Source organism: Adiantum capillus-veneris, chromosome 11 (assembly GCF_014529385.1).
Source record: "Adiantum capillus-veneris isolate H3 chromosome 11, ASM1452938v2, whole genome shotgun sequence".
NCBI lineage: Eukaryota > Viridiplantae > Streptophyta > Polypodiopsida > Polypodiales > Pteridaceae > Adiantum > Adiantum capillus-veneris.
In genome coordinates, this window is record NC_140941.1 from 3,352,994 (window position 1) to 3,372,101 (window position 19,108).

General features: G+C 45.8%; 1 protein-coding gene across 2 annotated transcripts in view; it reads right to left on the reverse strand.

Moving 5' to 3' along the window:
- LOC147446820 (ARP protein (REF)) overlaps window positions 1–19,108 on the reverse strand; it is a 192,470-nt gene that overhangs the window by 82,132 nt on the left and 91,230 nt on the right. For both annotated transcript variants that reach the window (XM_086522788.1, XM_086522787.1), the window contains exon 8: window positions 17,831–18,023. In XM_086522788.1, the coding sequence (XP_086378914.1) occupies window positions 17,831–18,023 (193 nt within the window). The remainder of the gene's footprint in view (window positions 1–17,830; window positions 18,024–19,108) is intronic.

A 19,108-nucleotide genomic window follows, 5' to 3' on the forward strand; every position in this document is an offset into this window, starting at 1 on the left:
TTGACAGTGTTCCGTATCACTCAAGGAAAGAACCACGGAATTTTTTTTGGTTGTTGCGGTCGCACGTAACCCAAGTTCTCTTGGGCATGTCGACTCCTTATCGTGTTTTTGAAGAGTGACAGAAAACCCAAGAAAGAAGGGCTTGTCCAGCCTCCCCTTGTACTTAGCGGCCGGCCAATCGACGTGAGGTGGGAAAAAGCAACCTTGGTGTGAGCGCAAGGCCGCCAAGGGGTGCACCCGCCAGAAAGAGAAGAGCTCGGGTAAGAGAAGATCCTTCTCTAACACACATTGCAAGCTAAAGAAGAACCTCAAGAACTCAAACTTCTCAAGACCCTCAAGAATCCAAGAACCACAAGAACCCAAGTTCCTCGTGAACTTAAGAACCCAAGACTTTGGATGGTCATCACCCGAAGCGGAATGGATACTTCGCATGGAGGTTGTGAAGAAGAATTTTCCCCACCAGGAGGTTTTCCGACCTCCCCATTCCCCATCTACACCAAGGATTGCACTATCTCCTATGGAGGCTTTCGACAAGATGATAATGGACAGGAAGTTAGAACGCGAAGCAAGGAAGTTAGAACGTGAAGAAAGACTGTGCATCTCCAGACACTTAGCGTAGATGGATATCCTTTGGTTGCACACAGCATGATCATCAGATTTCCATCAGAACCCACCAGGAGCATTTTTACAGTGCATAGACCAATTTTCCCTATTTTTGACATTTTTCACTTATTATTTTGAACTTTTGTTGGAAACTAGGTAGGGCAAATTTGATAAGCAACTACATAAGAAACCTAGCGCTATCACTTTCTGGCAGAAAAGGCAGCATGGACTTCGCGTTCAACGGGCACCTTCTCAACAAGACCCCCCACTGGCAGTTTACCTAGCTTTTTTGCATCAAGACCCCACATCCAACCTAGCGTTTTTGGACAAGATCAACCCCTGGCACTTTTGCATAAGAAACCTAGCGCTAGCACTTTCTGGCAGAAGAGGCAGCAGGGACTTCACGTTCAACAGGCACCTTCTCAACAAGACCCCCCACTGGCAGTTTACCTAGCATTTTCTGCATCAAGACCCCAGATCCAGCCTAGCGTTTTTGGACAAGATCACGTTTTTGCATTGCAAATAAGCCCGGTAGCTGTCACAAAGTGATGACGTGGCTACCGACAGCAGAAACCCTAATTTCTGCCAAAAACCCTAATTCCCTGCAAACCCTAATTTCTGCCAGAAACCCTAATTTCCTGCAAACCCTAATTGCTGGCTGGAAACCTTAATCTGGCACCAGTGCCACGTGGCAGCAGCTCCGGATTTTGCGGAGTGAATTACGGAAGCTAAAAAAAAAAAAGCACAAGCGACGCAAAATCTGCTTTTGGGCTTTTTCTTGAGGCTACGCTTTGAGAGAAAGAGAGAGAACTTGCTTTCTGTTGCTCTCATTGAGAGAGAGACAGAATCTGCTTTTGTTTTCAAGCTTTTGGGGCTCTGCTTTTGGGCATCCCTTGTAACCTTTTTATATGCGGTGAGGACCTCACTTCTCAGAGCATCTGGACGCAGAGTCTGAGAGTGAAACCCTAACCGCTCTTGTACTCTGACATTGATTTTTAATACAAAAGGAAATACCGAAAGGGACGCGAGTCTTTGGGGCCAATATCTCTAGGCACGGAACTCCGCCGGGCTAGTGCAAATCTATTGTGATTTGTGAATTGTTTTAAAGTGGTTATTTGGTGCTGTCGCGATTGATTCTTGACTTGGAGTGTCCAAGTCTATTACAGTGGTATTAGAGCACGGCCGATTTCTCTTCTACGGGAAATCTGATCCCCAATTTTTTTTTCCACGGCTTCTATGGCTTCACGCAACGATCAGTCGACTCCCTCTGCATCTGGACATGCGGGCAGGGATCACAACAAAGATTCAGACAGAGTATAGCCCGCCTCGGCCTACTCAGGCGGAGCAAAGAGAAATGAAGCGTTGTCAATTGATCGGTGATGCAACAAAGATGATGCTCAGTTTTGCGAAGGATCCAAAATTGGCAAAATATATGACTGAGACTTCTTTTCAGGAAGTGCATGCACAGTGGCAGAAAACCACTACACCACCACTGAAATCCGCTCTCAAGAAACCTTCTCATGACAAACAGTATTCAGAGAAGGAATTACAAGAGGTGGTTGATGCACGGATTGCTCAGCTTTTTGACACGCAAAAGAAAGCCAAAAAGCACGGCAAAAAGTAGAAGAAAAGCACTGACTTCCCGGGATATTTGGGTCGTCAGTCGACTTTTGACAAGGCAAAGAAATAGAAGAAGCATGTTCGATTTGAAGGAGTACCCAGTTCTTCTTCTTCTTCTTCTTCTTCTTCTGACAGTTCTTCTAGCTCTTCAGATTCGAGCGAAGAAGATCGAAAAGGTAAAAAGCGAAGCAAGAAACAAAGCTTCGGAAAGGGCAAGAAAAAGGCAAAGGCAAAATCTCACCCAGAGACTAACAGTTCTACTGAGGACAAATTGAGCGGTTCACCTTGGGTCTACCTACAGAGATCCGAGAACACTGCTTGGAGCAGAAGTCAGCTTCTACTCAGGAGTTGATGAGTCATGCGAAACGGGGCTTTGCCATTCACTCTGGCAGTCTGACCTACCCCACAGATGAGAACATGACACAACGAGCCGAACAGACTTCTGGGAATGAAAGTAGAAAGAAAAAGAGCAGCCCAGAGAAAAAGGATGCACAACCCAAGCTTACTCCTCAGGAGCGAGCTCGATTCATCAAGGAGGGGAAGTGCTTTAGATGCGGGGAACAGGGACACATCTCCGCGAAGTGCCCTAAAAAGGCACAGATTGGATAGAATGATAAGGATGACGACAGGCCTGAGAGTTCGAGAGTAGCTGAGAAACGTGGACGAAAAGGCAAGATGAAAACAGGACTGGTTCCAGATTGTGTGGGTGCCGATCCCAACACCATGGATGAGAGTACAGAACTTTACTGAGCTTGGGGTACAGTGAAAGATCAAGGGGCCCTGATTTTCTTTGATGGAGGAGCCAAGGCCAACTTCATTTCACCGGAATTGGCGGCACGGCTCGAGATTACTCCCGATCGGATGGGACCACTTGCAGAGGCAGTTCTAGCGGCACCCGCAAGGGACATAGCCATTACACCTGTCATTGGCAAACTTCGGTTGCATTGTCAGGGGTATTTGGGGCATGAGGACTTCTTCATAATGCCTTTGGAGGGTTGTGATGTTCTCTTAGGGATTCCCTGGTACCACAAGAACAACGCCGTGGTCGATTATCAGGCGAGAAAAGCGACTTTGACTACAGAAAAGGGCAGAACAATTATACTTGATATTAAACTGAAGGGCGAGTCTGTCCCTATTGTATCGGCTTCAACCATTTCAAAATTAATGAAATCCAGTCTGTTTGTTAACTCGATCTTTATGAAAGAATTGAGCGATAAGAATAGGACAAATATGTCTAAACTTGATAAAGAACGCCAAGATTTTCTCCACTCTCACGCCAATTGCTTCTCAGAGGGCCTACTAGGAGAGTTACCACCTGCTCGTCCTACAGATCATAGCATTGATCTGATACCTGGAAGCACACCACCGAACCGGCCACCTTACCGTGTGAGCCGAGCATAGAATGAAGAGATTATGAACCAAGTGAAAGACCTCTTGGAAAAGGGTCTTGTCCAGCCTAGTATTTAACCGTATTGCTCTCCAGTGTTGTTGGTTTTGAAGAAAGACGGATCTTGGAGGATGTGCATCGATTATAGAGCTCTCAACAAAATCACCATCAAGAACAGATTTCCGATTCCTAGGATCGATGATATACTCAACACGTTATAGCGATCCTCGTGCTTTAGCAGGATTGACTTGAAGAGTGGATATCATCAGATCCGAATCGCGCCAGGAAACGTCTACAAGACAGCCTTTTAGACTACTTTTGGGTTATTTGAGTTTTTGGTGATGCCTTTTGGCTTAACCAATGCTCCTGCGACATTTAACCGGATGATGGACAGAATTTTTCGAGAGTACAGACTATTTGTTGGCACTTTCTTTGACGACATCATTGTTTTCTCCAAGAATGAGGCAGAACACAGAGATCATCTGTTTCAGGTCTTTCAGGCATTACGAGATCACAAGTTAGTGATTAATGCAAAAAAAAAGTGAATTTTTCCTACCAGAGATACACTTTTTGGGACACATTGTCTCAGCAGCTGGAGTGCAAATGGACCCGGCCAAGATAGATACTATTCGTGATTGGCCCGATTTGAAGAATGTCCATGAAGTTAGAAGCTTCTTGGGACTGTGTTCGTACTACAGGCGGTTCATTCGAAAGTGCTTCCCCTTTGCATGTCTTGACACAAAAAGGAGTCCCTTTCTCGTGGGGATACACTAAGGTGACTTCCTTTCACACATTGAAAGAGAAATTGACTACGGGACCAGTTTTGACTTTGTCGGACTTGCAGAAGTCATTTGAAGTATATTGTGATGCTTGTGGTCGTAGTCTGGGTGCGGTCTTGATGTAAGAAGGCCATGTCATTGCTTACGAGAGCGGATTGTTCTCTAGGCCGGAGATGACAACACAGATATATGAGAAAGAGCTTTTGGCCGTTATTCATGCTCTTACTCAGTGGCGGCATTACCTACTCGGAGCGGATTTTACTGTCTTTACAGACCATCAGAGTTTACGCTACTTCTTATCACAGAAGTAGCTTTCGGAAAAGCAGATGCGGTGGGCGAACATCTTGTCACAATTTCACTTCCAGATTGTCCATGTGCAGGGACAAAAGAATGTGGTGGCAGATGCTTTGTCTTGGAAGCCGTTGGTTCTGGCTATTTCCGCGATACATCATAGGAGCTTCTAGGATATGGTCGATCAATATGCCACAGATATAGATTTTGCAGATATTTTCACACGGATACGGGATGGGGAAACAGTAGCTGGATACTCCCTTCAGAAGGCTACTTGAAAAGAAAGACTATGTTGTGCGTTACACAGCCGTTGAGGGAAAAGGTTATGACTGAATGCCACTGTCCACCTTTTACGGGTCACCGCGGCATTGCTACCACCATGAAGGGGGTAGAGAGATACTTCTATTGGCCAAGACTCAAAAAGGATGTGGAAGAGTTTGTGCGCAACTGCTTAGTATACCAGAAGGTCAAGTTTGACAGGCATAAGGCACAGGGATTGTTACAGCCTTTACCCATACCCACCCGCCCCTGGGAAAGTATTGCGATGGATTTCATTTTTGATCTCCCGAGAACACAGAGTGGTCACGATGGTATCTGGATTGTTATTGACAGATTTAGCAAACAGGCTCATTTCATTCCAGTGAAGAAAACAGTCGAGCCGGATCACTTAGCAAGATTGTTTGTGGCCTAGATCTTCAGATTGCATGGCATCCTGAGACGATTGTCTCCGACAGAGACCCAGATTTACGAGTTTGTTTTGCAAGGCAATTTGGGAGAACATTGGCACGTGGTTGTAGTTCTCGTCATCGTTCCACCCGCAAACTGATGGGCAATCTGAGATTGCAAATTCAGTGGTTCTAGATTTATTGAAGTCTTATATCTCTGATCAGAAGACTCAATGGGAAAAGTACTTACCTTTGGTGGAATTTGCCTACAATAACACGATACACTCTTCGACGGGGAAGGCGCCATTTGAGGATTTTGAAGGTGCTGCGAAGGTTCCACCCTTCCTAAGCACGAAAGATAAAATCTTTGAAGCGGATGAATATACGCGAGATTTGGATACGGCTTTTACCAAAGTTCGCGAGACTTCGCAGAAGTCTCAAGAACGACAAAAAAAGGCAGCGGATCACCATCGTCGCAACATGAAATTGAAGGAGGATAATTGGGTGCTCTTACGTTTTGAGAAGGCACGCCTATGAAAGAAAAAGGGAAAGGAGAGGCTTTTTCCAAAGCTTAGTATGCGATACTACGGACCTTTCCAAATCACTGAAACGATAAATGATGTCACCTTCCGACTGAAACTGCCTGATACTTGGAGGATTCACAATGCATTTCATGTGAGTCTCTTGAAACCTTTTAAGGGTGATGTGCCTGACGATGGGGAGCCTGATGAGCAACCCGAAGTAGAAGAATACGAGGAGATCCTTGTTCCTGAACAGATTTTGGCACATAAGGATACGAAGAATAAAGGTAAAGTCCGAAGGCGGTTCTTGGTTAAGTTCAAGAACTATCATGCATTGGATGCAAAGTGGATGGAGGAGGAGGACCTAGCAATACTCCTCAGATTGTGAAACTTTACCTCAATGCTTTTGGTTTAGCATAGTCTACTCCAAACGGAACCCAGAATTCAGCTTGGCCAGAGATCTGGTGCAGTGGGATGCACAAGAGGGGAGTCACTCCGCTCCTTTGTCAACAGATGCCTTGATTTAGATACTAGAGTCATTGATGCCTCTTTGAGCTCTTTGAGCTTCAGGGATACTGAAAGCTAACAGTATTCTGATGTATGACTTTATGAAATGGAATTCTTGATTATGATACTAATTTGTTCTTGACTTCTCTTAAGTGCAGGAACTGATAGACGAAATGACTGCAACATTTTGGTCTGATTGATCTCGAATAGACATGGTTGCAATAGGGGTTAGTCAATCGGACATCAATGAGGTCCCGATTGGACCTAGATGTGGTTGCTAGCTACATTGCCGATAAATCATGGTCTAAGATCCGAATGAATGTTGAATGTCATGTGATGTCCTGTGATATCATGTGATGTGACTGTCTATTTGGTACATGTGCTAGATGTGTGTTCCTAGTACGTAGGTACTAACAGTCAGTGTCTGCTAACACGGTTTATGGCTTTTGTCGGTTTTGCAGGCGTAATCGCGGTCGAACACAATGCTTTCAAGAGGGGGGTATGTCACAAAGTGATGACGTGGCTACCGACAACAAAAACCCTAATTTTAGAAAACCCTAATTTCCTGCAAACCCTAACTGCTGGCTGAAAACCCTAATCTGGCGCCAGTGCCATGTGGCAGCAGCTCTGGATTTTGCGGCGTGAATTATGGAAGCTGAAAAAAAAAGCACAAGCGACGCAAAAACTGCTTTTGGGCTTTTTCTTGAGGCTACGCTTTGAGAGAAAGAGAGAGAACTTGCTTTTTGTTGCTCTCATTGAGAGAGAGAGAGAGAGAGAGAGAGAGAGAGAGAGAGAGAGAGAGAATCTGCTTTTGTTTTCAAGCTTTTGGGCATCCCTTGTAACCTTTTTATATGCGGTGAGGGCCTCACTTCTCAGAGCATCTGTACGCAGAGTCTGAGAGTGAAACCCTAACCGCTCTTATACTCTGACATTGATTTTTAATACAAAAAGAAATACCAAAAGAGGCGCTAGTCTTTGGGGCCAATATCTCTTGGCACGGAACTCCGCCGGGCCAGTAAAAATCTATTGTGATATGTGAATTGTTTTGAAGTGGTTATTTGGTGCTGTCGCGATTGATTCCATACTTGGAGTGTCCAAGTCTGTTACAATAGCAGCAAAAGACAGATCAGCCTAGCGTTAGCAATTTGCACCAACAGATCAGCCCTAGCGTCCATAGTAGCATCCCAATTCAGCCTAGTGTTTTTGCATCAGCCAGTCACCTAGCGTTTTGGCAGATCTTCGCGACAGAGCCACAAGAGGAACCAGCTTTTTTAGTTCGTAGCAGTCAGACAACACAAAAGAAGTCCCAAACCTCGCAGATCTCACCTTCCCGCAACAAATCCTTGCCGCACGGTCAGATCCAGTGTAGTTCGCAGTTTCAGCCCGGAAAACGCAGATTTCAGCATCTGTGTTTTTAGTGCGTCGTCGTCGCATCGTCGCCATCGACATCGTCACCGACATAGAGTCAGAATTCAGCAGATAAGGATTTGCATATTTCAGCCATTAGCATTTTCAGATTTCAGCCCATCTCGTCGTCGTCCTCATCGTCGTCGACATTCAGCAAGTCCAAGCATTGTAGAGATTTTTGCAATCATAAGTAGACCGCTCTCACCATAGAGAGTGGGGCCTTCGGAGAAGGGTTTGACAACATTCTGGTGTCATATTCTTCTCTCTCCATCTCTCAGTCTCAGCACCTTCATTCACAGTGTTTATCCACTTTGTTTGTGGTCACGTGCACTCTCTCATTAAAAGGTGGAAGGCTCTCCCTTCCCTAAGTAAAAGGAACCTTGAGCACAGTTCGGAGCACTCATCTTGAGCAAAGTTCAACATTCACTTCCACTACACCTTACACCATCTATTTGAGCTCGGAGATCAGCAAAAATCAGGACAGTTTTCATTGGAGATCCAGCATTGCAGAGAGATCTCCATATAGACCCACACCACAGAAGGGTGGGGGAGAAAGCAGCTACAGATTTCTAGGGATCTTTCCCACCACCTGAGCCCAAATAGCAAGGTGGGGTGTCACACTTGTGGGCGCACAGCCTCTCAGCCCATAGACAGCAGAGAGCCTCGGTCTTACCACATAGAGTTGAAAGAGATCAGAACACGACATTTGAGATAGATAGAGAGAGATTGCTTGGATCCGATCAGGCCCGTTCTTCAAGGAGCTCTTTACAACCCACCACTCGTGTACACCATACCGCACCCTCATGATACTGGATGGAGCTGGCAAGATTGTGCATGTCTTGCTTTATACCCAACGCATATAGTTTACATTTTTTAGCCACTAGTCACAGAGCTCCTATCAATCTCATGTAGGTCTGACACAACATCTTCACTTCCATCCTCACTTTTCAAGGTGTCTAATCCTCCCCCTTCTTAAATTCTTTGTGCAGCAAACAAATCGCTATCTCCTCTTCTTTTGAAGAATGTAATCATGTTCCGTGCAAAGCTAGGCAAGTTTGTTGCTCACTATGTGTGCGCTGCTACTTGAGCACTGCCAGACTCCTCACGCCGCCTCTCCTCCCTCTTCCCTGCACCGCAAGCGCGCTACCCCCAAACCTTTGTCACTCATTTGTGAGTCTTCAATCTTCGTACAGTTTTCCCCAATGAGAGGGGTTGATGGAGCCCACTGAGCAGATTCAAACATAATAGAAAGACATCTTCTTTTCAAGAGTTCTTATCCATCTCTTTCTACGAGTACAAGTGGTGCTTTTCTGCAGTCGTCTGACCTTTCGGCTTTCCTCCTGACCTGAGAGGAGAAGCAATGGCTACATGCCATCTCGAGTAAATCTTATCAATCGGGTAATTCTTCAAGTGTCTCGCCAATCTCGGGTCCTTGGAGTACTTCATCAATCTGTTCACACACATGCCAATCTGCAGTTGATGTTTGTACTCCGTTGTGGCAAACTTGTCTGAAAATTATTTTGCCCAAATCTTCATTCTTTTATACAGTTCCTGCGCCAGATTTTCAACTTTTCTTTGCCTTACCACTGAGAGGTGTCATCTCTGGCAGATTCTTCAAGAGAACCCATGCGTAATCTGGGATTCTTTATGGCTTTATGCCATGTAAGACAGAGCGATGAAGATGGGAGCACGCCCGATGCGTGATGTATGAAGGGTGGGAGTGCCTAATAAGTCCGGGGTCGGGACATGAAGATTCTTTTCCAAAAGCTGTGTGCATTGCAAAAAGGATTGGATCCTCCGTAGAAGAAGAATCTTTTTGTGCTCTGATACCACTGTAACAAACTTGGACACCCCAAGTCAAGATTCTACCGCGACACAGTAGAGATTCACTTTAAAACAGTTCACGAAAGACAACACGGCCCAGCATAGTTCCGTGCCCAAAGGTATTGGCCCCAAAGACTGGCGCCCTTTCCGTAATTCTTTGTATATTAATCTTGGTGCAAAGTACAAGGGAGTCTACTCGGACTCGCACTCAAACTCTACGTCCAGATGCTCTGAACAATGAGGGCCCAATAAACATATTTATTGTTACAAGGGATGCCCAAAAACAGAGCCCGAAAATCTCAAACTCAAAAGCTCTTAAACTCAAAAGCAACTTTAATCCAAAATCTACCATAAAAAATCAGCTAGCACAATTTATAGAATTCCGTACAGTTTTGCCACGTCAGCACAAAAAGCATAATTCCGTACTGCTGCCACGTCAGCCTGTCGGCACATTTCACGGGCAGTCATATTAGCAGGGTGTGTGTGTGTGTGTCCGGGGGCCTGCCACGTCACCAGTTTGTGACAATCCCCGAGGGGCGGCTTCACAGAGTCTCAGTAGAGGCATAAAGGTTGCACAGTGCTGTTTTCAAAGGGTCAGAGTTATGTGCATCTCTGGGACACCTGTGTCATCGATTGTGACCCAGAAGATCTTGAATCTGGACACCGGTGGCTTTAGGCTTGGGAGAGATGCCTTCTGGTACGAGCAGTGGGACCTTGGAGAGTGGTTCTGATGGGATCGTTTCGCTTCAGTCGATTTCCAAGGGATTCCTTTTTTCCAGTACATAGCTCGTTTGGGGCGACACATATTGACAACATAGGGACAGACTCGTCCAGCTGCAGCACTTCACTGGTAGGAGGAGGGTCTCACAACTGAGTTCTTGATAGGTTTTTGGTAGCGGTTGTGAGACAACAGGCAGCCGAGGAGAGCTACTATGTTTCAGTGGCTGGTAGTGCACAGGGCTACAGCAATTGGGAGTTGGCTGGTACACAGCACACTGAAACATAGTAGCACATGTGCAGCGTGTGCCCATCCTGTGGAGAGTTGGGTTGTAGAGAGAGCTGACCTCAGCTGGAGAACCCGAAGCCAAACCTGTTGTGCCATAGGGCAGTCCCACAAACAATGTCACTCACACTTGGGGCAAAGTGAAAGATCAGAAAGCCCTCATTTTTCTTTGATGGAGGAGCCAAGGCCAACTTCTTGAATTGGCGGCTCGATTTAGAATTATGCCCGACAAGCTGAGGCCACAAGTGGAGGTGTAACGTGGATAGTGTGTCGTGCCCTCTGTAGTCGGTGCTCCTCAGTGCAATGTGCATGATATCTCACTCCACAGAATGCAAACACAGAAGACAAAGAACAATAGAGCAAGAATAACAGAGCAACGACAACAATATGACTCAGCAGATCATTAACAGCACGAACATCGACAAACTCAAAGAGACCGATATAGACTCTGGCATGGAAGCACACTCAGCTCCAGCCCAAATCTCATAAGTACAATGGGGGTGTCAAGGCTCAACTGTGCAGGGATGGTACAGACGTGATGGGTACAACTCTGATGATAGACTCTAGATATGACCACACAAAAGTAGCTAAAAACCCCAAACATCATGTGGATATATACAAACTTTGTTTGCAATGTCAGGGATATTTAGGGCACGAGGACTTTTATGTAATGCCCTTAGGAAGGTTGTGACGTCCTCCTCGAAATCCCTTGGTACCACAAGAACATTGCCGTGGTTGACTATCGGGCTGACAAAGCGACTTTGACAAATGAAGGGCAAAGAGAGATTGTACTTGATGAAATTCAGTTTCTTTACTCGTTTTTTCTTGAGAGAACTGAATGATGATTGAAGGTCGAAAATGTTTGACCTTGAAAAAGAATGACAAGGATTTTTTGCAATAGAGGCTGACTATTTCTCTGAAGGCGTATTAGCGAGTTACCTCCTTTACCTCGTGAAGATCACATCATTGATTCGTGGTAGTACACCACCAAACCGGCCACCTTACAACGTTAGCCGAGGCCAAGATAAAGAAACAATGAACCAGAACAGATTTCCACATTAGGAGGATCGATGATATACTTGACAGACTTCAAAATTCTACTTGCCGAATTGATATAAAGAACTGATTATCATTAGATCTGTATTGCTCCTCGAGACGTCTACAAGACAGGTTTCAGGACGACTTTTTGGATTTTCAAAGAATACCGATTATTTGTGGGTTTTCCAGACACTGAGAAAGCATAAATTGCTTATTAACGTGAAAAAGATCGAGTTTTTCTTACTTGAGATACATTTCTTGAGACACATCGTCTCAACAGAAAGGTTACAGATGGATATGGCCAAAAGTGACACTGTTCGCGATTGGTCTGACTTGAAGAATGTTCATGAAGTTAGAAGGGGCTTGTGTTCTTACTACCGGTGGTTCATTCGAAAGTTTGCAGAGGTATCTTCCCCTTTGCACATTCTGACATAGAAAGGAGTCCCTTTTCTTGTGGGAACCCACAGAGGTGACTTCCTTTCAGACACTGAAAGAGAAATTGACTACTAGACTAGTGTTGGCTTTGCCAGACTTGCAAAAGCCATTCAAAGTATATTGTGATGCTTGTGGTCGTAGTCTGAGAATGGTCTTAATGCAAGAAGGCCATGTGATTGCCTATGAAAGCCGATTGTTTTCAAGGCCAGAATTGACAGCACAAATTTATGAGAAAGAGCTATTCGCAATGCTCCATGCTCTTACTCAATGGCGACATTACCTACTCGGAGCCGATTTCACGGTCTTCACTGATCATTAGAGTTTACGCTACTTCTTGTCACAGAAGCAGCTTTCGGAAAAGCAGATGTGGTGGACTAAAATCTTGTCAAAGTTTAACTTCCAGATTGTCCACGTTCAAGGACAGAAGAACTTGGTGGCAAATGCTTTGTCCCGGAAGCCGCTAGTCTTGGCTACTTCCGTGATTCATCATAGAAGCTTCGAGGACATGGTTGATCAGTACGCCACAGATCCAAATTTTTCTGAAGTATTCACTCGAATACAGAATGGGGAGGTAGTAGTAGTAGGATATTTCATACGGGATGGCTACTTGATGAAGAAAACGATGTTGTGTGTTACACAGCCGTTCAGGGAAAAGGTTCTAACTGAATGCCATTGTCCACCTTTTACAGGTCACCGCGGCATTGACGGACACCACCTTGAAAGGTGTGGAGCGTTACTTCTTTTGGACGAGACTCAAGAAGGATGTGGACGGCTTTGTACGCATTGCTTGGTATGCCACAAGGTCAAGTTTGACACGCATAAAGCACAAGGATTGTTACAGCCTTTACCCATTCCCAACCACCCTTGGGAAAATATTGCAATGGATTTCATTTTGATCTCCCGAAGACACAGAGTGGGCATGATGCCTTCCGACGGTCATCAACAGATTCAGTAAGAGGCTCACTGCTCTGCAGTAAAGAAGACTGTTAAGCCCGCAAAACTGTTTGAATATATGACATGTCTGAGTTCATTGTTTCGGACAAAGATCCCCGATCTACTAGTTGTTTGGACGACAATCTGGGAGAACACTGGCACGTGGTTGCAATTCTCGTCCTCGTTCCACCCGCAAACAGATGGGCAATTTGGAAATAGCCAATTCATTGATTTTGAATTTGTTGAAGTCTTCTTCTTTGGATCAGAAGACTAAATGGAAAAAGTATTTGCCCTTGGTGGAGTTTGCCTACAACGACACACGGGAAAGACGCCATTTGAAGTGTTCGAGGGTGCTAAGAAGCTTCTTCAATTTCTAAGCAACTGAGACAAGATTCTTTTGAAGACGATTTTTTTGAAAAAAAGTGTGGCCTTTACCACTCTACCAACCAAAGAGAGTCATGAAGAGCTCCACAGTGTAACAGTTTCCTCCTAATGGATAGGAGGGGGGCAGCCTGCTGCTCTGGGACAAATCAAAGCCTACCTGATAACCCAGATATCGTACAGAAGTCCCTTGGGGGATCCACCTGAAGCCCTCACCGATGACCAATCAGGCATAGGAGCACTGCCAACCCAGAAAGCCACAGTCTTTCTCCAATTGATCAACGCCCCTGATGCACAGCAAAACACCTCAAGAGCCTGCTCACACATGTACAAATTGGCCTCATGGCCCTCCAAGTGCATGCCTGCGTTGCCAGCAAACTCAACGTCAAGCAACTCATCTCCTAATAGGGATCTCTAAACCACGCAAGCCAAACTCCTGTGAAGTCAAAAATTTGCTCATCGCCTCAGCATGGAAGAGAGAGAGGAACAGGGCAAGAGGGCAACCTTGTCTAACCAATGCGTGAGCATGAAGCGTTCCCCTCTTCCCCCTGCCAAGAGCACCTGACTGTGCGCACATCTGTAGAGAGCTGACACCCAATTGATCCAAGTATCTGAGAAGCCCATCCTGTGTAGAGTGCCCTCCAAGAAAGCCCAATCAACTCTGTCGTAAGTTGTGAAGGAGTATCACAACATCCTCTCCTCAGAGAGGTGCGAGGGCCGATGCCTCCCAAAAGATAAAGATGTTGTCAAGGATACTGCACTCCTTGACAAAACCTGTCTGAGTCCCTTGTATAATGCTCTCTAGTAGTGGCTGAATTCTCAAACTCAGAGCCTTCACTATGATTTTGTAGCTAAGACGAAAAACATGATGGGTCGCCACTGCCAAATCTCGTTCAAGGAGCCTCCCTCCTTGGGGATAAGGTAAATCAGCCCCCTACTCAAGCTGTCAAGCATCTCTCCCGTGTGCAAGATGTGTTGGTAGGTGCTACAAATCCGAACCAGGCAGCTCCCAGTATTCCAAAAAAAGCTAGGTGTCAAACCATCCTCCCTAGGCAGCTACCTCGGGGAAGTTCCCTAAGGGCCTCTTGTAGCTTCTCTAGCTAGAGAGGAATCTCTAATCATTAACGCATCTCCTCACTAACTAGGCAAGGCATCTATGCCCAAAACCTGCTCTCTGCAGGCTCCTTGACGCTCTAACTAAGGCTCAATTGAAAGCAGCTCATGGTAAAAGTCAGTAGCAACCGCACGCATATCCTCAGGCTCTGAAGCAACTGACCCATTAGGTCTCCTCAACTGGCTAACACTGGTGCGCACACGGTGTGGCCCCACAGTTCTCAAAGAACTCACCAATAACTTTGTCGCCCACCTGGGTCCACTAAGATGACTGTCGGTGAAAGGTAAACTCATGGCGCCGCTCCTCTATGGTAATTTGCTCCCGTCGAGCTTGCTGCATCTGTCCCTCTAACCAACAACTGTCAGGGTGGCGCTCCTACATCCATGTCTAAGCCAGTTCTCCTCCTCCTTGGCCGCAGCCAAGCGAGCTGCAAACTTCTCAAGGAAGAAGCGGCTAAGCTCAGCCAGTCCAATGGCCACTCTACTAGCAAGGGTCCCTTGAGTGCCCAACCTCTCTATCCAAAGTGCTGTCACCCGATCTCTCAGCTCTGTACCTAGCAAGATCCTCTCGAGGAAATGCAACATCATACTCCCACTCCTCTAGAGTCTGTCTGTCTGTCATAGTAAGAACCATTGGTGCATGATCTGAGAAAGAAGTCCCTGCGAGAATGCAAACAGATCCTGACGGTCACTCGCGTAGAAGCGATCTATCCGAGATAGATTCACTCCTCCTACGTTGCGGTCACACAGAGAGAGAGAGAGAGAGAGAGAGAGAGAGAGAGAGAAGCTATCTGGAGGCCCCACAAAACTGTATGCTGCCATATATCTGAAATCCTCAAGGTCATACATAACCGCTCCCAAGCTGCTAACTCAGCACTATGCACAGTATCATGACTACCTCCAATCTTGTCTAAGGGATCCTCCAACATGTTGAAGTCTCCCCCAACAAACCACTGCTCTGCATGCGGCTAAGACTCTATAATATGTGACCAAAACTCAACTCGTTGACTTGCCACATTAGGCGCATAGATGTTTAAGAAGCCCATGAGGCAACCATGAATTTGCATAGTAATCCATTGAACCCTTCCTGGCACAATAATACCTCTGCCCACAATGGCCTGCTACCATGAGTTGCAATAGCCATACATACCCCTCCCTGAATGCCTCCAGGCCCAAAAGCAGCTCACCAAAAGATCTCATAGCGGCCATGAAGAATCTGACCACATCGCCGAATGTGAATCTCACAAAGATGTTGCTAGTGAAGCATAAGAATATCAATCACTGTAAGGTGCAGCGGAAGTGAATGTTGAACTTTGCTCAAGATGAGTGCTCCAAACTGTGCTCAAGGTTCCTTTTACTTAGGGAAGGGAGAGCCTTCCGTTCCTCTAGTGAGAGAGTGCAATGGACACAAACAAAGTGATGAACACTGTGAATGAAGGTGTTGAGAATGAGAGATAGAGATAGAAGAATACGACACCAGACAAGTTGTCAAACCCTCCTCCGAAGGCCCCACTCTCTATGGCGAGAGCGGTCTACTTATGATTGCACAAATCTCTACAATGCTTACGCTTGCCGAAGATGTCGACGACGACGAGACGGCTGAATTTTGACTCTATGTGGGTGACGATGTCAATGATAAGGGTACGATGACGACGCACTGAAAACGCAGATGCTGAAATCTGCGTTTTCCGGGCTGAAACTGTAAACTTCGCGGGATCTGACCGTGCGACGAGGATTTGTTGCGGGAAGGTGAGATCTACGAGGTTCGGGACTTCTTTTGCGCCGATGTCTGAATGCTGAAAACTGAAAACGCTGATCTTCTTGTTGTCTTGTCGCGACGTAACTGCAAAACGCTGAGGTGTCTTGTAAATGCAAAAACACTAGGGCTGGAAATGATCTTCTGCTGCAAAAACGCTAAGGTTCGTGCTGGCTTGTGGTAGCCGAGGCTGATCTGCTGAACAAAACGCAAAGGCTGGTCTTGATCCCAAAAACGCTAGGTGTTGCAGTTTGGTTCTGCTGAGAAGTTGCCTGTGAGCAAGCGCTCCTATTGCCTCTTCTGCCAGAAAGTGCTAGTGCTAGGTTTCCTTATATATTTCTTACTCAATTTGCCCTACCCAGTTTCCCAACAAAAGTCACTTAAAAATAATAAATGAAAAATGTCAAAAGTAGGGAAAATAGGTCTATGCACTATAAAAATGCTCCTAATGGTTTCCGAAGGAAATCTGATGGTCATGTTGTGTGCAACCAGAGGATATGCATCTACTCTAAGTGTCTGGACATGCACGGTCTGCGAAACAGACTCACAAAAGTGCCAGATCACTTCCTATTTTAGATTGACTTGACTAAACTGAACCCTTGTCATGTTGTAGCTTGTCCACGGGCACATAGGGTTGGATGTGTCACGTGACAATCATACCACCCACGAGGCATCTCTGAAGCTCCTGGCGCAAGGGGCCCCTCTGGCGCTGAAACTGAGGCCCACCTAAATCCTGTACATTCCATGAGACAATCCTCATGGGATCATTGAGAAAAGACCGATGGTGCAACAGCAGCCAATCTCGTTGTCTTCGAGGCCGGTTTGGATGGGAAATACTCCGCATCTGAGCAACCTCTAAACAAACGCATCTGAAGTGACTGTCCCACCCAGGCCCAAGCAGAGCGTGCAGTTCTAGGACTACATCCTCTGTCCAAGAATCCTCACGTACAAATACATAGCAAGGGGATTGAGTGTCAACAAACAAGTGCACTACAATGTGTCTACATCCTGCTACATCCGGTGGCGTCACACTAAACTTGGCTAGAGACCAAAGTGTCTGTACCAAATCTGTCACCCCCAGGTCCCTTGTGTGGTGTGAGAACTCAACAGCTTGGACCTAGAGCCAGTCAAGAACTATGTGCAAGGTCCACTCTGTGTGATGCCTACCACACAACGGAAAGGAGAAACCTACCACTGTATCCAGGGCCTTGGTGCCTCGGGCTGCTAGAAAGAGGAGGTGAACTCGAAAGCAAGCTGCCTCAAGGTCAGGAGAAGGGTCACTGAGGAAATGGGTGATGCCCAGAGGAAATTTATAGCTGAAGTGGCCAAAAAGGTAAGCGGTATCAAAACAACATGAATTGATAAGAGCAAAACCTCAGCCTAGAAATGTTCCCATTCCAGTCCCAAGATCTTAATTTATTTGACCCCAGGTCTGAAACATGCTGTACATGGCTTAATCATCTAAATCCTATCCAAGCTAATAAGTACTTGATTGAACATGAATCACAAGCTTCCTGTTTTCAGTCAATACAAAACTTTCTGGCTGAAAGGCCGGTACAAAGCTTACAGTTTTCTGAAGTTGTTTGGCAGTGATATGTTGTAAATTTGTCGAGCCTTCTGCCCCGTGACTGTTTTGGACGGTTTAGAAAGCATGTACTTTTTTTTTTCTTCTGCAGTGGGCCAATACTCAATGCCACAGCGATTAGAAATCCATAGGCATTCACCTGCTTTTCTGTCATCCTCAAGCAGCAGAAAAGCACCTTCAAAGGAGACCAAATGTTTGTCAGAAAGCAAGCTCAAACTGATACATCCACCTAAAAATTAAAAGACCAGAGACAATAAGGTGATAGTTAAGACAAACACATACCCTCTTTAAAAAAGAGGAGTCCAATTTACTCTTTCAATAAAAAAATTACTACCGGACAACTGATGCAACTGTGACAGTAGGGTGTAAAGTCATGTTAATGACAATCAATCGGAAACTGTGAAAATATGCAATGGATCTGTGCAGCCTTAAGGCTGATAAGAACCAAAGTTGCTCTCCGAAAGAGAGGCGCATGATAACATAACAGACCTGGGCCAAAACTCATGGAGGAAAACCTGGCCTGAAATCATTTAGAAGTGCTGGAAAAAAAAAAAAACTACAAATATGCCAAAGCTTTGTCTAACTGATGTAGTAGGAAAAGCGTGTCGTGCTCTCTAAAGTGGGTGCTCCTCAATGCAATATGCGTGAAACATCACTCCAACAGAAAGAAAACATAACACAGCAATGGACGAGAAACACAGACACGACAGTCAACTCAACACCATGGAACTATACAAACTCATGGAACCCATACACACTCTGGCGGGCAGCACGCTCAGCTCCGAGCCCACGACTCACAAGTACAATGGAGGTGTCGAGGCTCCAATGTGCAGGGGGGGTGCAGATGTGTGGTGCTGGACCCAAGACAGAAGACTCAAGACGCTAGACCATAGAAAGTGCATGATGCCTCCGATGACTAGAACTAATCACACATATATACAATCCTAAAGAGCCACCAATGGCTAGCAAAATATCCCAGTCCAGTTCCGTTTATCTCCACACTATGGCGGTGGTGGTTTGGCCACGGTGTCCACTAGACCACCACCCGTATCACTACCACGTGTCACTCCCCAGGCAAGAGTCTGTCCAGTGTGAACTCCAGACTAACTGTAACTAACTGCCTATCTTGTGCAAGTGACATTGTAGCCCTGCTATAGGTTGCCTGCCACAAGACCGCTCACTGCCTCGGTGAGAGAAAACCCTGAACTGTGAAAGGAAACTGCAGATACTAAATAAGATGAAAAAAGACTACAGATCAAC